The 19,784-nt window shown below is 34.5% G+C and overlaps 1 protein-coding gene across 14 annotated transcripts in view; it reads left to right on the forward strand.

The window, feature by feature from the left end:
* DGKB (diacylglycerol kinase beta) overlaps window positions 1-19,784 on the forward strand; it is a 738,724-nt gene that overhangs the window by 214,365 nt on the left and 504,575 nt on the right. For all 14 annotated transcript variants that reach the window (XM_054495969.1, XM_054495971.1, XM_054495977.1 and 11 more), the window contains 4 exons: window positions 2,654-2,771; window positions 5,175-5,263; window positions 5,347-5,463; window positions 14,981-15,079. In XM_054495969.1, coding sequence (XP_054351944.1) covers window positions 2,654-2,771; window positions 5,175-5,263; window positions 5,347-5,463; window positions 14,981-15,079 — 423 coding nt within the window. The remainder of the gene's footprint in view (window positions 1-2,653; window positions 2,772-5,174; window positions 5,264-5,346; window positions 5,464-14,980; window positions 15,080-19,784) is intronic.

Genomic DNA, 19,784 nt, shown 5'->3' on the forward strand with positions numbered 1-19,784 from the left:
TATTTCATCCCTTGCATATTTTGGCAATGTATCCAGCTAAGAGCTATAAAGCTATTTAATTTGTTTTTTGGTAAAGCATTTTATGCCTGGGTAATGGATTTGTACATCAGTTGCAGCCTGTAACGTGGCTAAGTGTTCTGATTGACAGAACACCCACGTTCAGACTTGTTTATTTTTTGATAAGGAAAATGCCAGCTAACTTACTCCATATGTGCTCTTCAAAGGATGAAGCTTATTCACATGTAATGGACAATCATTTAAAAATAAAATGTCAAGAATTACAAGAACAGTAACACATACGAAAATTAGATTTTTGTCCTTTTTATTTAAAAATGTTTTTAAGCACTTAGCTACTACTTTTAATTTTTAAAATATTAATTTAGTTTTTTAAAAATTAACAACCCCATATTTAACCTTTCCACATAAGGATGTTTAAATATTATTTGAGGGGATATAAATTTTAAAATATAGACAGTTTTGAAAATATAGCAAAGTTAAATATATATTCTATTCACGTGATAAAGCTACTAGAAATCTATGACTCACCCAAACCAAAACAGGAGATTCAGAAATTAATACAAAGCCTATTTCTTAGGTTTTTGAAAGAAAATTGAAACACCTGTGTTTTCTGAAGTTTTCTGTATGACACCTGCGTAGCTGTAGTTGTTGAGACTTTGTTAGCCCCTTGTCAGGAAGGTAAATCTGAGCAATGTCAAGAATTGTAAAGGGTCCAAAATTTACCCTGTTGGAAGTTAACGTGTTAGCTTGCCACAGTTTTATGGGTGCTGCCAGAGGACATGAGACTCCTGAGTCAGAGACAATGGACTTTGTTATTCACAACAAAGAAAGCAACGGGAGCTTCACGTTTGAGTTCACCTTGCCTCCAAAATCTCATGGGAAAGACAGAGTGTGACCCAACTAATGATTGTGCACAGCATCAAGTTTTGGAAACCCTGACTTAGGAAAACTAAATGAATTATAATGCATAGGAAACAAACCCATTTAACCTTTGCCTACAAGGGAGTGATTATTTTTACTATACTGTAAGTATAGTAAGCAAACTGGCCCTCTCCTCTGGAGGGAGACATGTCTCTATTGTCCAAGGCTAGGCTGTTTGTTACTCAAACATCTTTGAAAAGATAGTCTTAAGAAGAAAAAAAAGAAAGAAAGAAAAAGAAAGGACAGTGCTTCTGCTTGCAAAACATGAAGAAATTCAAGAGACCCACCAAGAATTATCGCCCAAGAAGCATTTCGTTAATGTTTCATTTTATGATGCAAATTTGACATTTCTGGTTCTAATGTAAGAATTAGTTACTATAGATTTTCTCTAGTATTACAAATCTGGTGGTTTATCCCTTGACTGGGAATAGGAAAGGTAGTTAGGAGCATTATTATTAATATTTTATTATCAGGAGAAACAAGATGATCTGACTATATTTATATTTTCTCACTACTACAGGACTAATGTTAATGCCCAAGCACTTATTAGATGCTCAAAAATTATTAGGTGAATGTGTTCTAAGAAATATGACAACTTGGCTAACCTGAAAAGTTATGGCAAATAATGTTTTCAATAGAATACCAATAAATGTTAATCTGTTTGATATAATTTGGTGATTAGACTACAAAAAGTACATGTTAATGGAGAAAATGATGGTAGCAAAAGTAATAATATATAATAATTTCATTTAATATCTTGACCTTCTTGTAAGGAGTTCAAGAAATTCCTAAGCATCATATTATTTCATTTTATTTTAATCTTGAACAATGCAGCTGTGATTAAACACCTACAGGAGTAGCTATTATATACAGAGTTTTACTGAGAAGAGAAAAAAATAAAGTGTTTTACTAACGGGGGAATTAATTTAAACCTAAGGTTGTATTGTGGCAAATAACCATAGTGATTGTTATAAATAAAAATATTAATACAGTTTTAATATTTTTACCATCTTTCTGTGAGATTAAAACTACTTATATTTTATAAGGGGGTAAACAAAATGGTAACATAATTAAATCCTTTAAAAAGTTTACCTTTTAAAATATACTATTTGTGGCATACTCAACATATTAATATAAATTGGAGTATAGTATAAGGACTCCTCAAATGAAGCCCTAGAATGTCACCAATAACTTACCTTTTAGTATTAGTTTTCCATCCCATCCCATTCCTCTGCCACCTTACATGACCTGATCACCATCATGAATTTTGTATATTACTACTAGTAAGCAAGGGTTAATGATGCCTTTGCAAATTTTTATTTATCAGGCTGTTCCACTGAAGGGTATTTTCTCTTTCTCTTTATTTATTTATTTGTTTATGGAATTGTGCTAAGGATAAAATATTTAAAGGAGAGGCAATCACGTCCCTGATCCATTTGGCAGGTCATGACAATGGCTTGGGGTACACTGTTGAGCTGTTAATATTAGACAAGAATTTGTGGGTTGCTATAGCATCGGTGATTTGTTAGCACTATCTCATTTCACTGGAGCACGTGTGTTTTTCTAAAGGCTCTGCGGTGATCTTGGAGAAAGTCATGGATGAAATAACAGATTGTCTTCACATGCTTCAGTCCAGCTCTGAATTTTATTGGCACTTACATCTTTCACTGTTTATTTCATTAAGTGAAATCTGTTTCTCTTACGTCCCATGCAGAACGTGAAGGATGATGGACAGCACGTGTGGCGACTGAAGCACTTTAACAAACCTGCCTATTGCAACCTTTGCCTGAACATGCTGATTGGCGTGGGGAAGCAGGGCCTCTGCTGTTCCTGTGAGTACCTTTGCTCTGCCTGAACATCATCTCCTCAAGTGAGGAAAAGTCGATTTCATGGAATAGTCTTATTTGTAAATGGAGACCTAAAATCTGATCTGGACTGTCTCTGTACATGTGATTTATATTTTCCTGTAGTGTGTTTTTGAATGTTTAGGTTACTCTAATTTCTTCAGTTTTGGAAAAACCTACCCTTGGAAAAAAAATGAAGGACATTTTCCAAGTCTTCAGCAGTTTTCTTTCCACCGTAGTTTAATTTATTCATGTTTCCCATTTCTTCAGGGGTTATTTTGAATATTTCCACTAGTTTTTCATACTTACATCTTATTCATATTCATCCCCCCTCCCCACATGTTAGTCACTTTATTCACATGAACATCTTATAATGAGTTGATTCCTTTGGGTATCTTGTTTAAGTTACATTAATTGATTAAAAATAGATTTGCATTAAAATTAAGAAATTGCAAGGTATACGAACTAATTTTACACCTCAAGCCTATTATTTTCAATGCTAACAGAAAGAAAATCTTCATATATGGTTAATAGATATTGGAATGCAAAGCATTGATGATTAATGAGTTGTGGCCATTTTAAAAATTTCAGTTCACCCATCTTTGCAATTTTCATTTTATTCTGTTAACTCAGGTCTGCCAATTACAATGTTCTTATAGTGTGTATAACAGTTAGTTTATAAAATCACCTAAGTAATTTTAAATCTGCAGCATATCTACCTGAGAAAATTTTACAATCCATGATAGTTCTGATAAAAAAGAGTAGATATTATACCCCCTTCATTTAAGTTCTCTGTTAATCCATCAATTTATCTCTTCCCAACCTTTTCAGCTTGTACAGAATTACTGAAACTGTCAAGTTCATTAGACACATTCCATTGTTGTGCACTTAATTAAATCTAATTTCTTACCTGGCTTCCAATACCATCCATGGTTTACAGGTTCTTTGTTTGTTTGTTTGTTTGTTTGTCATTAGCTAGCAGCTTCTTTGGTAATATGTTTGAGAATTTCCTTTCTCTCAGCCGTATTATTTGAAATTTAATACCATGTTTTAGTGCCACATATACATATGATTTCTGAACTATTTATGAATTTTAATAAAGTTACCTGAAATTTGCCATGTGTAACATAGTCTCTGACAGCTACATTTGAAAGGTTAGTTACATGTTAGTTACACTAGAACATTCTCCATATACAAAGGAAGTACTTTGTTTTTAAAGTTCTATTATTTTTAAGAAAAGGAATTTTTATGGTAGAGTCTGTTAACAAGAACACATAAAACAAAATGATAAGTCTTAAATAAGATGAGTGATATTATATGAGGAATGAGAATTTTGCTCATAAGTTTTTACTGATTAGTGTGGTGAATGCAATATTCGATATTATTTTTAATATGGAGGAGAAGAGAAAACATGTTTTCTCCCTCAATGTTGCCAAAGAAAATCACAGATATGAATATTTTGGAAGAGTTTTACTATATAAATATTATTTGGATTTATTGTTTTTCATTTTAATTTGAGGCAGTGGTTAGTTTTTTTTTTTTAATTGAGGAGGCTATATGTTTATTTTTAAGTACTGTTTTGTATATTTATACATTTAGAACCCTTAATCTGGAACCAACATTTTATTAAAAGAACACATGTAGTTGACCCTAAATCATATTCAGACTCAAACCATAAAGAATTTGAAGATGCCAAAAATGTATGTCTTGGTTTTCTGACACATATTATATGTATACATAGATACATATATTTGCTTATGTGTATGTATACATTTGCGTGGTAACATAAATTTTCCCATATGTATACAATATGCCACCCAGCAAAGGCTGTTGCTTTTGGACAAACGATGCCATGATGGCAAGTGAAGGATGAATTTTCACCAAAGGCCTGGCATGTATGATGAAATCTATTCTCTGGAAATAGACTAATCAGCCATTTAAGCTTTAGATAAGAGACAAAATAGCATAAACTCATGGGTTTTTATTCCCATACCCGCCAGCTGCTCTCATGCCTATACTTTGTAAAATATAGATCTCTTCCTTCTAGCAAATGACACCAAGCCATTTGGCAGTCATCAATTTGTCTTTAATATTTTTGTCATCTGGGAATTATTGTGAAAAATTTGAGTGAGGACTGATTTAATTAAGCATTTCCTGCTATGCCATGATAAAGGAGCCTTGGTTCTTCACATGCATAATATTTCCTGTACTAATTGGCCTTTTATATTCCATGGTAAAAACAGTCGACTTGGACTTCTCCTTGATGTGGCTGATTGGATTGATTAGGGAGCAGTGGATATGAAATGAGGTTCTGTTAATGTCATTCTTTCTCTATAAAATTACAACCAGGACCAGGATTAGCTCTGAATTTGTGTACCTGTTTCCTTTCAGTCTGCAAGTACACAGTCCATGAGCGCTGTGTGGCTCGAGCACCTCCCTCTTGCATCAAGACCTATGTGAAGTCCAAAAGGAACACTGATGTAAGTTTGTGTGCACGCTTGCTTTCTGAAGGTGGCCATTATGTGGTGTGTCCTCTTATCACAATGATGTCATTCTGTTCTAGGTCATGCACCATTACTGGGTTGAAGGTAACTGCCCAACCAAGTGTGATAAGTGCCACAAAACAGTTAAATGTTACCAGGGCCTGACAGGACTGCATTGTGTTTGGTGTCAGATCACAGTGAGTAACAGTTGGAAAACAAATCCCAGCATTCACCCACACTGAAGACTGTGTATATCATACTCTCTGAAAGTCCTACCCTAGAAGGGCTTCCTGAAACTCAGTGTAAGCATAAAACCATGGAAACTTCTTATTTCAACTTGTTCGCAAAGAGATAGGCTCAGGGTCAGATTTGTCCCCATAGAGTCCAGAATTTTAGAGCTGGTGACAATCTAAGAGATGATACCACGGTATGGTTTTTAAACTGTGTTCCATGGAGTGCTAGAGGTTCCCAGGAAGGTAATCAGAGGCCATGGCTAGGAGTAAGCAATGAGAATAGGATACTGTTTGGGAAGAACTCAGCTCTCCCTTTACTCCACAATCCTGTTTAATAAGGGTTTTCTGGTTTGCTTATTGTAAATTTATTTTAGTCATAAAATCTATGGGCTTAAAAGGGTTAGAAAAATGAACAATGAGCTTCAATGATTTAAGTATATAGTGAAGACTCTAAGACCAAAAAAAGTTAAGCAAATTGTCCTTGACCACATGACCAGATAGAAGTGCAAGTAGGCCGTGTTTTATTTAGGTCTTAATGCATCTAAAAATTCATCTTACCCTTCTTCCAACATATTGTTGCCTTCCTGTTTCAGTTAAATCATACATTGGGGTATAAGAGAGACTGATGTAAATGCTAGTCTTGATGGTGTTCACAATTAAGTAAAAAGAGATATATTGGTCTTTTCTGGGACACTTTGGAATTTCACCTGGTTTGAATGACTGTCAAATCTAGCTTGAAAAAATTTTTGGAATGAATGCAGTTGTTAGATGGTACTTCTACAGTTATATGTGTAATTTCTGGAAGTTAATTAGAATCACACGTTTTCAATAATAGCTATTTTTGATAATGTAGTACAAAATATTTATGGGGCTGAAGTTTTGTTTTCCAGCATAGGGTGAGTATTCGTGTTACAGGACTAAAGTTTTTACTTTTGTCAGAATAAAACAGTAGGAGGCACTGAATCAGTTAAGCAAATAGCTGTCTCCACTGTGTCCCCAAGTGCCCCACCCTCAACCCAGGGCTTAAACAATTCTCTTAAATGCTCTCTCTTTCTCTCTCTCTCTCTCACACACACACACTCACACACACATGCACACTCATACAGAATGATGAGAAAAACAACTGACTTACTTTTCAAAAATACAATTAAGTACTTTCCTTTAAATGAACACATTTTCTGCAATCATTTTCAGCTATTAGTTAAATTATGTTTACATTTGAAATTTTCTCAATTATGAAAGATAATTTTTTAAAAGTGTTTGGTTAGTATAATAAAATGTCTAACGATGATTCAAATTTTACACATGAATTACCCAAACATTGAATTCTCAGTTTTAAGAAGATCATAACTACTTCATTTTTAAAAACATTCATGTACATTTTTAAAAATCAGGGTTTTTTTTGCTAAGCATTTACAAACATATGTCATTTTTGTTTCAGACCTTGTAGGGGGCTTCCTCTTATTTTTTTCATATAGTGAATATTTCACTGGTTATATCTTAACTTTAACATAAGCTGAGATTAGAGAATATTAGAAATAATTTCTTCTTTGTATCTCCAATTGTTTTCCTGTTCTTCATAAATTACAAACATATTGTCTTAGGTTTATTATTCATATTTTCTTTTTTAGTTCTTAAAAATCAATATTTTTAAGTGTGTACTCAGTTTGAACCCTCTAAAAACTTGCATTGCTGCCTTTTCTAATGGAAAAGCTTTCAAAGCTGTTAGAATTTTCTGTATTTGAATTCTCTCATTCTTTTTCTATTTAATTTCCATGAAGTCTGTCTTCTGCCCTTTCCAGTCATGGGAACCACTGTCCTCAAAGTTACCATTGCTAGTGGTCTCTTACTGGTACACAAAGCATCTTAAAATTCTTCCTTTCCTTGTTTTATATTCCATTTTGTTTTTCTCATGGTTTTCCTTTTTGTTTTTCTCATTGTTTTCCTTTTTGTTTTAATGGTTCTTCTTATCTGGTACTTCAGAATCCACACCTAGCCCTACCATTCACAAGTTATGCATTTTTCTTTGGTCTTGATCCTGACCCTAGCCTTACAAGAAAAGAGGCACTTTCTTTTACAGGAAAAAGGATATCACTTTTCAATAGACTGTACTTTAAAAAATCTAAATATCGTATGTCCCAAATCAGATAAGACAATATTCCCTTAGCATTTTATTCTTACACTAAATACCATTGAATAGCTGAATGTGATTTTGTTTGTCATTATGGCAAAGCACAACGTAAACAGCAAATGTCTGAAATCCTTAAGTTCAAAATTATTAATAAATAAATCAATTAATCAATCTCAAAGTTCTATTTAGGAAACAAGGCTAACCAAGGATCTCTGGTGGAGTTAAGGCAGTCAGAAAGAAAAAAAAAGCTGCCCTCTTACTAAGCTCTCTAAAGTTCTGAGACTTTTATCCATCCTCAGCCTTATTTTCTATAAACCATGAGCTCCAGGGGTTTTATGGGTATTAAGTTCATAAAACACAACTTGTGCAAATTTTTAAAAAGTTATCATATATCCAGGAGACTCTATCAGTTTCTCAAAAGTCACTTCAGCCTCTATCCAGTTTCGGATTTTTAATTTTAAGCAATTTTAGGGACACATTTACTTAATTATTGATTTTGTGCCTTGGTTAAACAGGACATATTTACCTCAGAACATTATGTATTTAGTAGTATTTATAGTTTTCTATTGAGCCATTGCATGAAAATTTCAGCATAAAATTGATCTGCTCTTGACTGATGAGTATCTACTACTACTGCTTGCCTTTAAACAACTGAATGTACTTTCTTTTGCTCTTACACTTTCCAGAAAGTGCTATGGACATAACAAAGAGCTAGCAGAAGTTATGGGAGTAATAGGATATGGCGCTGCCAGTGCTGGCTTCAGAAAGGCCTATCTGAAATTCGGGTTCCATGAAGAATATATTGTAGAGAGAAACAGAAAGAATGATGCTTGGCTTTCTTTCAGGGTTTGTCCAAAAGCCATTACTTCCTTTTATATATGACTTTTGGAAATGACTTGACTGTTGTAACTCAGACCAACCAGATTCTTAAGATCGTCTCCTCACTTGCTAGTTGTGCCATCTTGGGCCATTTATGTAACCAGTTTAGGCAAATTTCCTAATGCATCAAATGGAGTTAATGATACCTAAGTTATTAGATTATTATGAGGATTAAAGGGGCAAAAAATCTCTGTAGATATGTTTAGGACAAGACCTCATACATACGAAGTGCTTAGTAAGTAACAATTATATTTGTGGGTATTATGAAATACATTTGGGTGCACATAACCAATCCCTGGTTTCCAGAGGGCACTCCATGAAGAACACTTATGTCATTTCTCTCTCACCTGTAGAAGGGTGGATAGTTGCCCAGTCTGAGTCAGAACAGCACCTGCATGCACTCAAAAGAACATCCAGAATCCTGTGGTCCTGAATCTCACTAAATCCTAAGCCCAACTGACTGATTTTCATTCCCAAAGACTATTACTACAACTCTCTCATTCTATCAGACCTGGTATTGTCATGCTTCCAGTCATTGGAAAAAAAGTTAGAAGTCAATTTTTTTTTACTCTTGTCTTTTACCTTTATCTCTTGTACACAACCCATCACTGAGTCTTGTCATTTCCTACTTAAAATATCTCTCTCAGATTTGAGGTTTTGTCTCCACATTCGCAGCCCTAGTGCAAGCTCTTAGCACCTCTTTACTAGATTAGAGTCAAAATCTCTTGGCTCATCTCCCTAACAGAAGGTACTTTTCCTATAATGCAGGCTGCATACCACCTCCAGAAAGATCTTCTGAAAATACTAGTTTGTTATATGCCTTCTTTAGCAATCTATAATAGTTCTGTGATAATAAATGCAGCCCTCGACACCTCTTGCATCAAGTTGGTTTTTAGTTCTTTAGAAATCAGAACCAAACCTAAACATAACTGTATATAATATTCCTCTTCTACACACACCGTCTGCCATAGCTGTGTATTTCTGTTGACAGTCCCTTGGGGAGGCCATGTTTCCCTCATGCCTACTATTTTGTTCATCCCCTTCCCTTGAATGCACCTATCTTAAATTCTAATCATACCTTAGGAAACAAGTTAGGTTATCTGTCTTCCTTGAAATTTTTCTTGACACTAATATATCTTGATTCTGAATAGTTTCTGTACTTATATTCCACATCCAAAGGAAAAAATCAAATGCTCTCCATTGGTTTCACACCATAGGCTAACATTGTTTGCACTGTTAACTATAGCCCGCTCCTGTTGCTTGTCCATGTCACACATCTTTTCCTAATCACCTGAAGTCCTTGAGAAAGTACTAAGTGTAGAAAAGTCTTCAGTAAGATCACTTTAATCTCTGATATGCTATTCTTACAGTAGAATATTAAATTTCAAACATATGTCCTATTTAAGTTTTGTTTTGTAATATCATCCTGTAATACTCAAATCTCCATCAGATATGCAAGTAAGCTTAAACGAATACTTAAGAATCCATTTTCACACCCATTTTTCAGTTCATACTTGTGGTTTCTTGATTTACTAGTTGGCCATCTTGTAAAGTTAGGCTCTTAGAATGAAATTTTCTGTTCATTTGTAAATCTAGCCACTTCAAAATTAAAAATACGAAAAGCTTAGGAAAGGTCAGTGGAAAACTGCCTTCTGAAAATTAGGCAACCGATCTCTGTGTTTTATATTTCAATCCTCTGTGACAGGCAAAATATTCACCTCAGTTCTCTTTTCTGTCTTGATTACTAACATCCTTAATATCCCACTGCTTATACCTGTTCATTTCTTCTGAAAGTGTGTTTTCTTGACCTTCGTTGTATAACATGTTGTGAATCATTGCTTGTCAAGGTAAGCTCTCACTGGTCAGGCAGGACTCACCAGGATGGGAAGTCGAGGCATTTTATTTAGGCTTGAAAAAAGAACACCTATTTCATAGAAATGAATTACTAACTTTTGCTATGATGTAGAGATAATATTATTTATTAAGATACTAAATTCCTAACAGTAATGTTTAAAGGTTTCCAATGCCATGGAAACATTTCTGCTTCAGTAAATGCCAGTCTTAGGAAGTACCCCAAACTGCAAAATATTAGGGGCCAGTGTAACAGGTGAACCAATAAATATGTGCCTTCAAATCAGGCCTTCAAATTTTTCTTTAGAAAAATAGCTTATTTCTCTTCTTATTTTCCTCTAAATTCCTATGAACACTTATTTTCCATTTTTCCTCCTTTTGACTTCTCAGATTCCATTTTCTTCTCTGACCAGCACAGCCACTCTTCCTAACTCCATCCATAGAACTATATGCCGGCACACATGCACACAGACATCCACACACTTTCTTTTTCTTTCTATCTTGAGACAGCTTTTTCTAATAAACATAGATCTGGCTCTAAATTAGGTGCTACTGGAAGTTGTCATAAACTCTGAAATTATTTCCAAGTGTTTAATTCACTTCCAGGAAAAGCTGGTTTCTATTATACGATTTTCCTACATATGGCACTGAATCCCTTAACATGAATGGGAATTTCTGGATGTACATTTAAAAATGAGCTAAGGATTTCTATGCCTTAGCTTGAAAAAAATACAAAGGTAACTGAACAAAAATGTTTTTTTAAATTTTAAATAGTAAACAATTGATTTTCTCTGGTGCGCTATTGGTTATTTTACTAAAGAGGCAGCATCTTCAATGCTCTAGTTTATTTCTATTCTTGATGAGGACCTCGGTGTTTAGGATTTTGCTGATTTGGGATATAGGTTATCTTTAAAACAATAGTCAGCCTTCAGCATCTTATTTACACTGAGAAGGACTCAGCTGTGTCTTTTATATTCTTGTCCATGAAATATGATGACAAGTTTAAGCAACTTTCTATTGTTGATGATATTCACTTATTTAATTTTTTATTTTTAATTTTGTGGGTACTTAGTAGGTATATACATTTATGAGGCACATGAGATGTTTTGATACAGGCATGCAATGTGAAATAAGCACATCATGGAGAACGGGGTATCCATCCTTTCAAGCATTTATCCTTTGAGTTACAAACAATCCGATTACCCTTTTTAAGTTGTTTTAAAATGTACAATTAAATTATTACTGACTGTAGTTGCCCTGTTGTGCTATCACATAGTAGGTCTTATTCATTCTTTCAAACTATAAAAAGCTTTTCATTGAAGGAAAATGTACATACAGAAAGGCATTTATATCCAAAGGGCAGAGCCCAATGAATTTTCCCCACATGAATATTCTGTAAGCAGTACCAGATCAGGAAACAAAATATTACCAGTATCTTAAAGAAAAAAATTTGTAGCTTTTGAATTCTATTGTATAATTTTGTTGATTTTTGCTTTTTAAAATAGACTTTATGATTTAGAGCAATTTTAAATTCACAGCAAAAATGATATTCACTTTTACACTTTATAGGTGGTCCTGAAAATGATACGCATTTTTCACATTGGCTTTCACATTGTATATTTTTTCCTCAAGTATATCTCCAAGAAATATGATGCATAAACTAAACCTGTCATACAAATTTGATTCACGACTTGTAAAATGATCCGTACTCCTAACATGATGCCCTCAGTTTTAACACTCTTGGCTACAAACAACGTCATAATGTTGATGGTTATGCAAATGTATGTATTAGCTGCCAGATTCTAGTCTTAATACAAGCATAAGGTATTCCTGCATATTATCAAATATAGACTTCTTGGTTAGGAGAATTTTCTTGCATTGTGTGACTCTGTTTAACAGATGATAGTATGGTTACTAAACTTAGAGATCCTCCTATGTCTGGGGGAGTGCCTTACGACCGCCTAGACAAAACTCAGGACCACAGTGGCAATCAAACTGGGAAATCCCATACTAGCTTTATTTGGCTCTGCAAAGGCCAGAATTTCATAGGATCAATTGTCAGTACCTATGCTCTGAAACTCCCAAATCCCGATATACAGAGTTACCCCTTCACACACACTCTGGTAAGCTCATCTATTGCATGATTCTATCTGAGTCTTCAATTCTTTCCTTCCTTCTGGGAAACTAGCCTAAATGCCCCCAAACTATCATTAAATTAATTTTATTTTTGCCATCCTTTCTTACGTCAGTAACCCTCAAATAACTATACAGAGAGCTTAGTCATCCTTTACCATATCAGTTGCAAATTGTTGGAAACACATGAATGGAGGCGTGGAGGAGGCTGAGGCCTCTGACTGCATCTGTAGTCAGTGTTGGCATAAGACTCAGTATGTCCTGCCCCTGTGGCCTTCAGAGTCATGTGTTTAGCTTTACACTGTAATCAAGAGTAATATTTCAACACTTTCTTGCTGTAAACACAGATAGATTTTTATCTTGGATCTGTTTTTTGTAGAGGGTTCTTAGAGTCTGCTTTCTCAGTTTTAAGGAAGTTGCCCTAGATTAAAGAGCCAAAGCTCTTTCTCTGTGACATCCATAGTGCAGCAGAGTCTTAAGATCCATAATCTCTCTTTGGTTTTAGTGCAGTTTTCATAGTACTGGGTTTATTAGTTTCCTAGGGCTGCTGTAACAAAATGTCATATAATAGGTGCCTAAAACAACAAGAATGTATTCACTCATAGCTCTGGAGGCTAGAATTCCAAATGTCGGCAGGTCATCCTCCCTCTGAAGGCTTTCTGGAAGAATCCTTTTCTGCTTCTTCCTAGCTTCTGGTGGTTGCCAGCAATCCCTGGAATTCTTTGTCTTGTAGTGCATCACTCAGATCTCGACGTATGTTATCAGATGGACTTCGCCTCTCTGTGCCGTTGTCTCTCTGTCTAGATTCCCCTCTTCTTATAAGGGACACCAGTCATTGGATTAGGGTCCAGTGACTGGTCCAGTGACTGGTCCAACATCTTAACTTAAATACGTCTAGAAAGACCCTATTTCCAATTAAGTTCACATTCAAAGGTCCCAGAAGTTAGGACTTCAGCATATCTTTTGGGGGAAATTGATCCATCCCAACACTTGCTAATCGGCTAACTCTAAATCCAAACATCCATGGCCAGGGCACATTCTAAGAAAGTTAATTACTAGGTCCAATACATTAATAGTATATTTTAAACCAGTCACTAATTTTGTTTTGAGGAAACTATACCTTTTAATTTGCTCTGAGTATCAGTTTATTTAGTTCTATTGTGCATTCAGCTGCTTCTCTTTCTTCAACACCTCTTGCCTCTTGACAAAGACCAGTAGTGCCTAATACGATTAAATCACTTTTTTATAGAGAAGTCTATATGCCCCTGAGAAGCAGAGCTGCTAATTATGGATGAACATGTAAAGATACTTTTATTTCATGTAATGTAACCTAATGGGCATTAATTATATTACAAGTCACCTTAACTCCAATGCAGGGAGTTAGCATGACAACAGTGTTGGATTCTAGGACCGCAGAAATACCTCTTTGATACTGTTCTATTACTAAAAATAAATCAACACTCATTAGACTCCTATGCTTAGTTGATAATTAACTGCTCACAAAGGTATGTATGTTGTGGAAATTAATGCAGTCAAGGCTTAAATGAGGTAGCTTTTGATTCAAAATGGAAAAATAATGTGGCTCTTTTTTGTTTTGAACATGACATGTTATCTTATTGAAATGTATATTTTTTTCTAAAGTGTGAAGAGTTCATATCAAATTAACGCATAGTGCAGGAGGGAGAAATCTCTAGATACCCTCAAGCAAGTATTATTTTACCAAATCTGTGTAATTCTTTAAAAAACTACCATCTCAGTTTTAAAACATCACTATTTAAAACACCATGTTATAACACCTTAATGTAAACTTATGACCAGGTTAATAAAAATATTAGTTTGGGCTCATACATATTAAAAAATAAATAGGACATTGTATGATTATATACTAACTTAATGTTGAGCTGATAAATACAATATACAGATAAATTTTTATAATCATAATCATCTTCTTTTATTTATATCCTGCTCCTACTGAGATGAATCTCTGGTTACATTTACATATTGAATTACAAAGTTAAAACTAATGATGGGATCAATTATGCCCCATACTGAGCTGTGCACTTTGGAATGACTTTGAGAAAACAGGAGGGTCAAAAAAAAAAAAAAAAAAAAAGCATACACAGGCACAGTGGTTTCAAGATTATGCTAACAGATAAGCAAAGGAAGAACTGTAATGGACAATAATTTGTGTTTGTCAAAGAAATCAGGGTTCTTTGGTGCAAAACCTAAAGTACATTTTTAATATAAACATTTCTGAGAATTACAAAATGTATAGAATGGGTCACAAAAGCTGCTAGATGGTTTATTTAGGGTACATATATAAGGACAAATGTATTATGAATTCCTTTATGACTCTGTTTATTTGTTCTTATAATTTCTTTATTGTACTTTCAATGTGTTTGCTGTATCTCGATTGAAATATAATCTCCCCCATGTTAGGCGTTGTCACTGTAGAATTTGATACTATCCCCCTTTCTGTTTTTCTAGCTGCATAATAAATGTGCTTCTCATCTAAAACCTGAATGTGACTGTGGACCTTTGAAGGACCATATTTTACCACCCACAACAATCTGTCCGGTGGTACTGGTGAGTTTTTCCTTATCATTCTGCTATAACTCAGGGTTGCTGTGACTTATCAGTATCGTATACCATTAAAAGCTTCTAGAGATAACTTTTCATCAATCAAGGTAGAAGTAAATAGATCTAAAATACGTCGTTACTCTGAAACAGGACACCTTTGTCCACTGTATTTCCTTTTTCCTTCTGTCAAAATACACTTTCTAGAACGGTATGCTTGAACTGACGCTGACTCAGGTTTTATCACTTAGTCATGCTGTACTTACCAGGAATTGTAAAGGCAGAATACTTCAACATTTTATATATTTTATAGATCTAGCTTCCCAGAATAATGAAGTTATTCTTATGGGCAATTTTGCTGGAGATGCACATTATATATCTGCAACGTTGAGGGCTCTCATCTAGGTTAGAGGCTACCTAAAATGATGACACATCCATGAAGAAAGTTATGCACTGCTATTAGCTGGTGTTTTTTTTTTTTTTTTAAATTTTATTGAACAATAAATTTAACTACCTGCAAAACAATTACTTAATTCAATAAATATAGAAGTGAAAATGCATGAGTAAAGTAACTATGAAAAGAATGAACCTTGGTAGGAAGAGAAGCAGATATTCAAACAATATTCATATTCAAAACCCAAATTGCTTCGAAAATTAAAGTTATTTTAAAAAATAAACTATTTTATATCCATGATGCACTTCTCATTTTGAAAAACAACATGGAAATTAAATGGCTGGAACTTCCATTTGATATAATAAAATTATAACAACTAAGAAATGTTAGAAAAATACTTTTCTAAAGGTCAACCTAGAAATTAATCATATTACTCATTTTGTACCACTTATGATTCATTTTGTAATTATCTGTAAAATACTGGTTGTATTTTAAATGCCTTTATTTCACAAAATTATTAAAAATGCTTCATTTTCTCAAACTACAAAAATAGAGGAAAAGAAAATACCTCCATATTGCTGAGTATAGTAATAACTAATTCTAAATTTCCTTTCTTCATGTAAGGTTTATTAGACATCCTATGGTAAATAAGATTAATTAAATAAAATGAGAGCCATATAAAAATACTGTACATTTTAGGTTAATTTAAATGTTGTTTTTATTCATTTAAGTGTTGTCTTGAAGACTTCTAGTATTTTTGTATTATTTATGTTCTTATTTTAAAATATGGCAATTTTACTGGTTTAGATGCATTTTTGATCTCAGATTTTAACTCTAAGATGAGATCTATGATTTCTTCTTACTACCCATCTGTCTGTGCAAGACCCCGCTCAATTCAGTGAGCCTGGGGTCTGCCTCCTTGGCCCACTTATGTCAACCTCTAGTTATATACATTCAAACATAAGGTGTATTCTTTTTATTATGCTATCACTTCTTTTTTTGAGAGCATCAAATATAAAGAGCATGTGTTACGTGAATTTTCTTGTCTTTGAACAATCTCGAAAAACCTTTCATTGCTATTTTTAGACAGTTTTTATTCTGAAGATTTATGTCCAATCATTAAATATCCCCACAGTTTTAATAATTTATATCTCAGTGTTTGTTGTTTACCATTTTTGTGGTACTATCTACTCTGAAGTGTGTGATGACTATTGAGCATTTCATCCTTCCAAAATGTCTACTTTTCATTGACTTCCATTATACCTCACTCCTGATCCTTTCTCTGTTTCTCTGGATACTTGCTTTCAGTATCTTTCCTGGGTTCACAATGTCGACATGCCCATGTCGGTGCATCCCTGGATTCTACCCTCCTATGTCATGGCGTTCCTCTCTTAGTATTCTTCTCGATAAGATCTTGTTTATTCAGTTGATTGCATTACCATGTTAATTTATATTCAGCTCATCCACCTAAATTCCAAACCTAGAACTGCCACCTGCAGGACCCATATTATTTTAAGTGCACATACCCAATATATTATTATTTACTACTGCAATAATTATAGCTCTTTTGATTGAGCATATATACTATCCCAGAGACTATGCTAAAATATTATTTAATTTATTCAGTAAATATTCATTGCATGCCTAGTATGTGCCAAACAGTATTATAGGTAGGAAAGAAAACATTAAAAGCAAAGACAAATCTTTGCTTTTATGGGGTTTACATTCCAGCAGGGGTGATGTAGACAATAAACAATAGAAATAAATAAATTATTTAGTACCTGGTTGTACTAAAATACATAAACAGACTAGAATGTTGATTCCTGAAGATATGAAGAGGGGAGGAGTGGGGAGATGTTGGTCAAAGAGTACAAAGTTGCAGTTATGTAAGATGAATAAGTGTAGAAATCCAATGTACAGTATGATGACTATAGCTAATATTGTATAACATGGCTGGGCATGGTGGCTCACGCCTGTAATCCCTGCATTTTGGGAGGTCGAGGTGGGTGGATCACTTGAGGTCAGGAGTTCAAGACCAGCCTGGCCAACATGGTGAAACCCCATCTCAACTAAAAATACAAAAAATTAGCCATACATGGTGGCAGGCACCTGTAATCCCAGCTACTGAGGAGGCTGAGGCAGGGGAATCGCTTGAACCCAGGAGGCGGAGGTTGCAGTGAGCCAAGATTGCATCACTGCACTCCAGCCTGAGTGACAGAGTGAGACTCTGTCTCAAAAAAAAGTGTGTGTATATATATGTATATAGTATAACATACTGAAAATCTGCCAAGAGACTAGGTGCTCTTAACACACATACACACACACACATGCACACACACAAGGGTAACTATATGAGGAGATAGATATGTTAATTTGCTTGACTATAATAATTATTTCACTATGAATATTTACACTATTGAAAACAAAATAACAACAAATTTATTTATAGATCAAATAGGCATTTAGTCATGAATTAGGACAGCATCCATTCTACAGAGTAGAATGAGAGCTCCCACTAGACATAGAACAGTGGGTTTTTTAAGGTGGGAACAAGAAAACACAATAATACAAAACAAAAGCTGATTGTTTAACATCATGTTACTTCAGGTTACTCTTTGGGTAAAGAGTTAAAGCAGAGGTTACATCCTTATTATACCAAGTCAGGTAGACTTGAATTTCACATTTTTAGAAACAACTGATGTGTTCTGGGATCAGTTTGCTTCCTTAAAATTTCAGCTTGATTATGTGACACTTTAGTACAAGTTGTTTGTACTAAAGTTTGGTTTACATTTTGGTTTGGTCTGGTCTGTTGGGGCCTCCTGTAGGAGCTCAATCCAAAACAATGGACTTTGATAATTTTTGTCTAACAATATCAAAACATTAATTGTACAGTAATCATATGCCTTAAATATATACAATAAATAAGTACTGGTTTTGTTTTCAATGTGAAGGGAAAAATTAAAGCAGAGAAAGAAGAAATGTTGGGGCTGCAGTGATAAAAGAAGCTGTCAAGATATTCACTGAAGAGATAGTTGAGTTGAGTGATTTGAGGGAGTCACCCCTGTGGCTATCTGGGCACAGAACTTCACCAACAGATTCTGAGGCAGTAGACACTTGACAGATCTCAAAGGCATTGGGGGGATTAGTGGCTAGCCCTGAGTGTATAGGAGGAAAAATAGAAGTTCAAAGATATCATATGATTTTTATATTGGGTGGGACAATTTAGGCCATTGTAAAATCTTTAGCCTTTACTCTGAATAAAATAGGAAGCCATTAGAGGATTCTGACCAGAACCAGAAATTATCTGACTTATATTTTAAAAGGAACAATCTGTGCAGTGTTGAGGGGGCAACATTGGCAAAAAGGTATAATACTTCTATTTTCTCAAAGAAATAGAAACCTGGGTCATTAGCTAGAGTGAGGATGGTACAAGATGTGTAAGAAGCCTGTGTCACCTAGGAAAGTGGGAACAAAATTGTTCAAAGAAACAGTGTGATTTTCAAGGAGAGAAGAGCAGCTACCTCTAGTTAATAATCATCCATTTAGTATGTAATTCCAGTCAGCTTGGATGAATATATTTCTTTATTCACATTCAGTCATATTTATCTAGTTACATTCCAGCTTTATGAATGGAATAAGCATAGCCCAGTCTTCATGTGACTGTGTCTTTTGGCAAATGTGATGTACAGAGAGGGCAGCCAGAGAGTTGAGAATATATGCAAAGGAGTAATTTTAAGGCTTAATCATGGAATTTAAGCTGGAAATGAGGGAAGTAAGGACATTAAATATGAGGTACAGTAATAGATTTTAGAAATAGTACGTTGTAAATTACAGTGAAGTCAAAGGTTGTTGGAATCAAGGTTAATGGTGTCAGGTTGAGAGTGAGTGAGGTAGGAATTGAGATTATGAAGGGGTATGGTTATAAGTAACACAATATATGAATTCATTTTGTTTTCACAGTGACAACATAAGATAAATATTATAATTGTTCCCATTTTACGTATGAGGAAACCAAGAAACAAAGAGGTTAAGTAAATTTCCCAGTGTCCCATGAGTAGTATATGGCAATTTAGAAGTGGAGCCCGAGTGGTTATCACTCCAGAGCTGTGCTCTGAGATTTTCTCCAAATCCCAATAGAGAGATTTTATCTGTTGTATCTCAGCTACTGAAACCTTCACACCCCAACTTTCCCAAACTAGAAACCTAAGTAGCATTTTTGATTTCTCATCTGGAATATAAGATTACTCAATTCTATTCTAATGTTCTTAATCCTGTCTCTTTACTTCAGCCCAACTGTGACTGTCCTGCATACCAGCCTCA

The sequence above is a fragment of the Pongo pygmaeus genome, chromosome 6 (assembly GCF_028885625.2).
Source record: "Pongo pygmaeus isolate AG05252 chromosome 6, NHGRI_mPonPyg2-v2.0_pri, whole genome shotgun sequence".
NCBI classification, from domain to species: domain Eukaryota; kingdom Metazoa; phylum Chordata; class Mammalia; order Primates; family Hominidae; genus Pongo; species Pongo pygmaeus.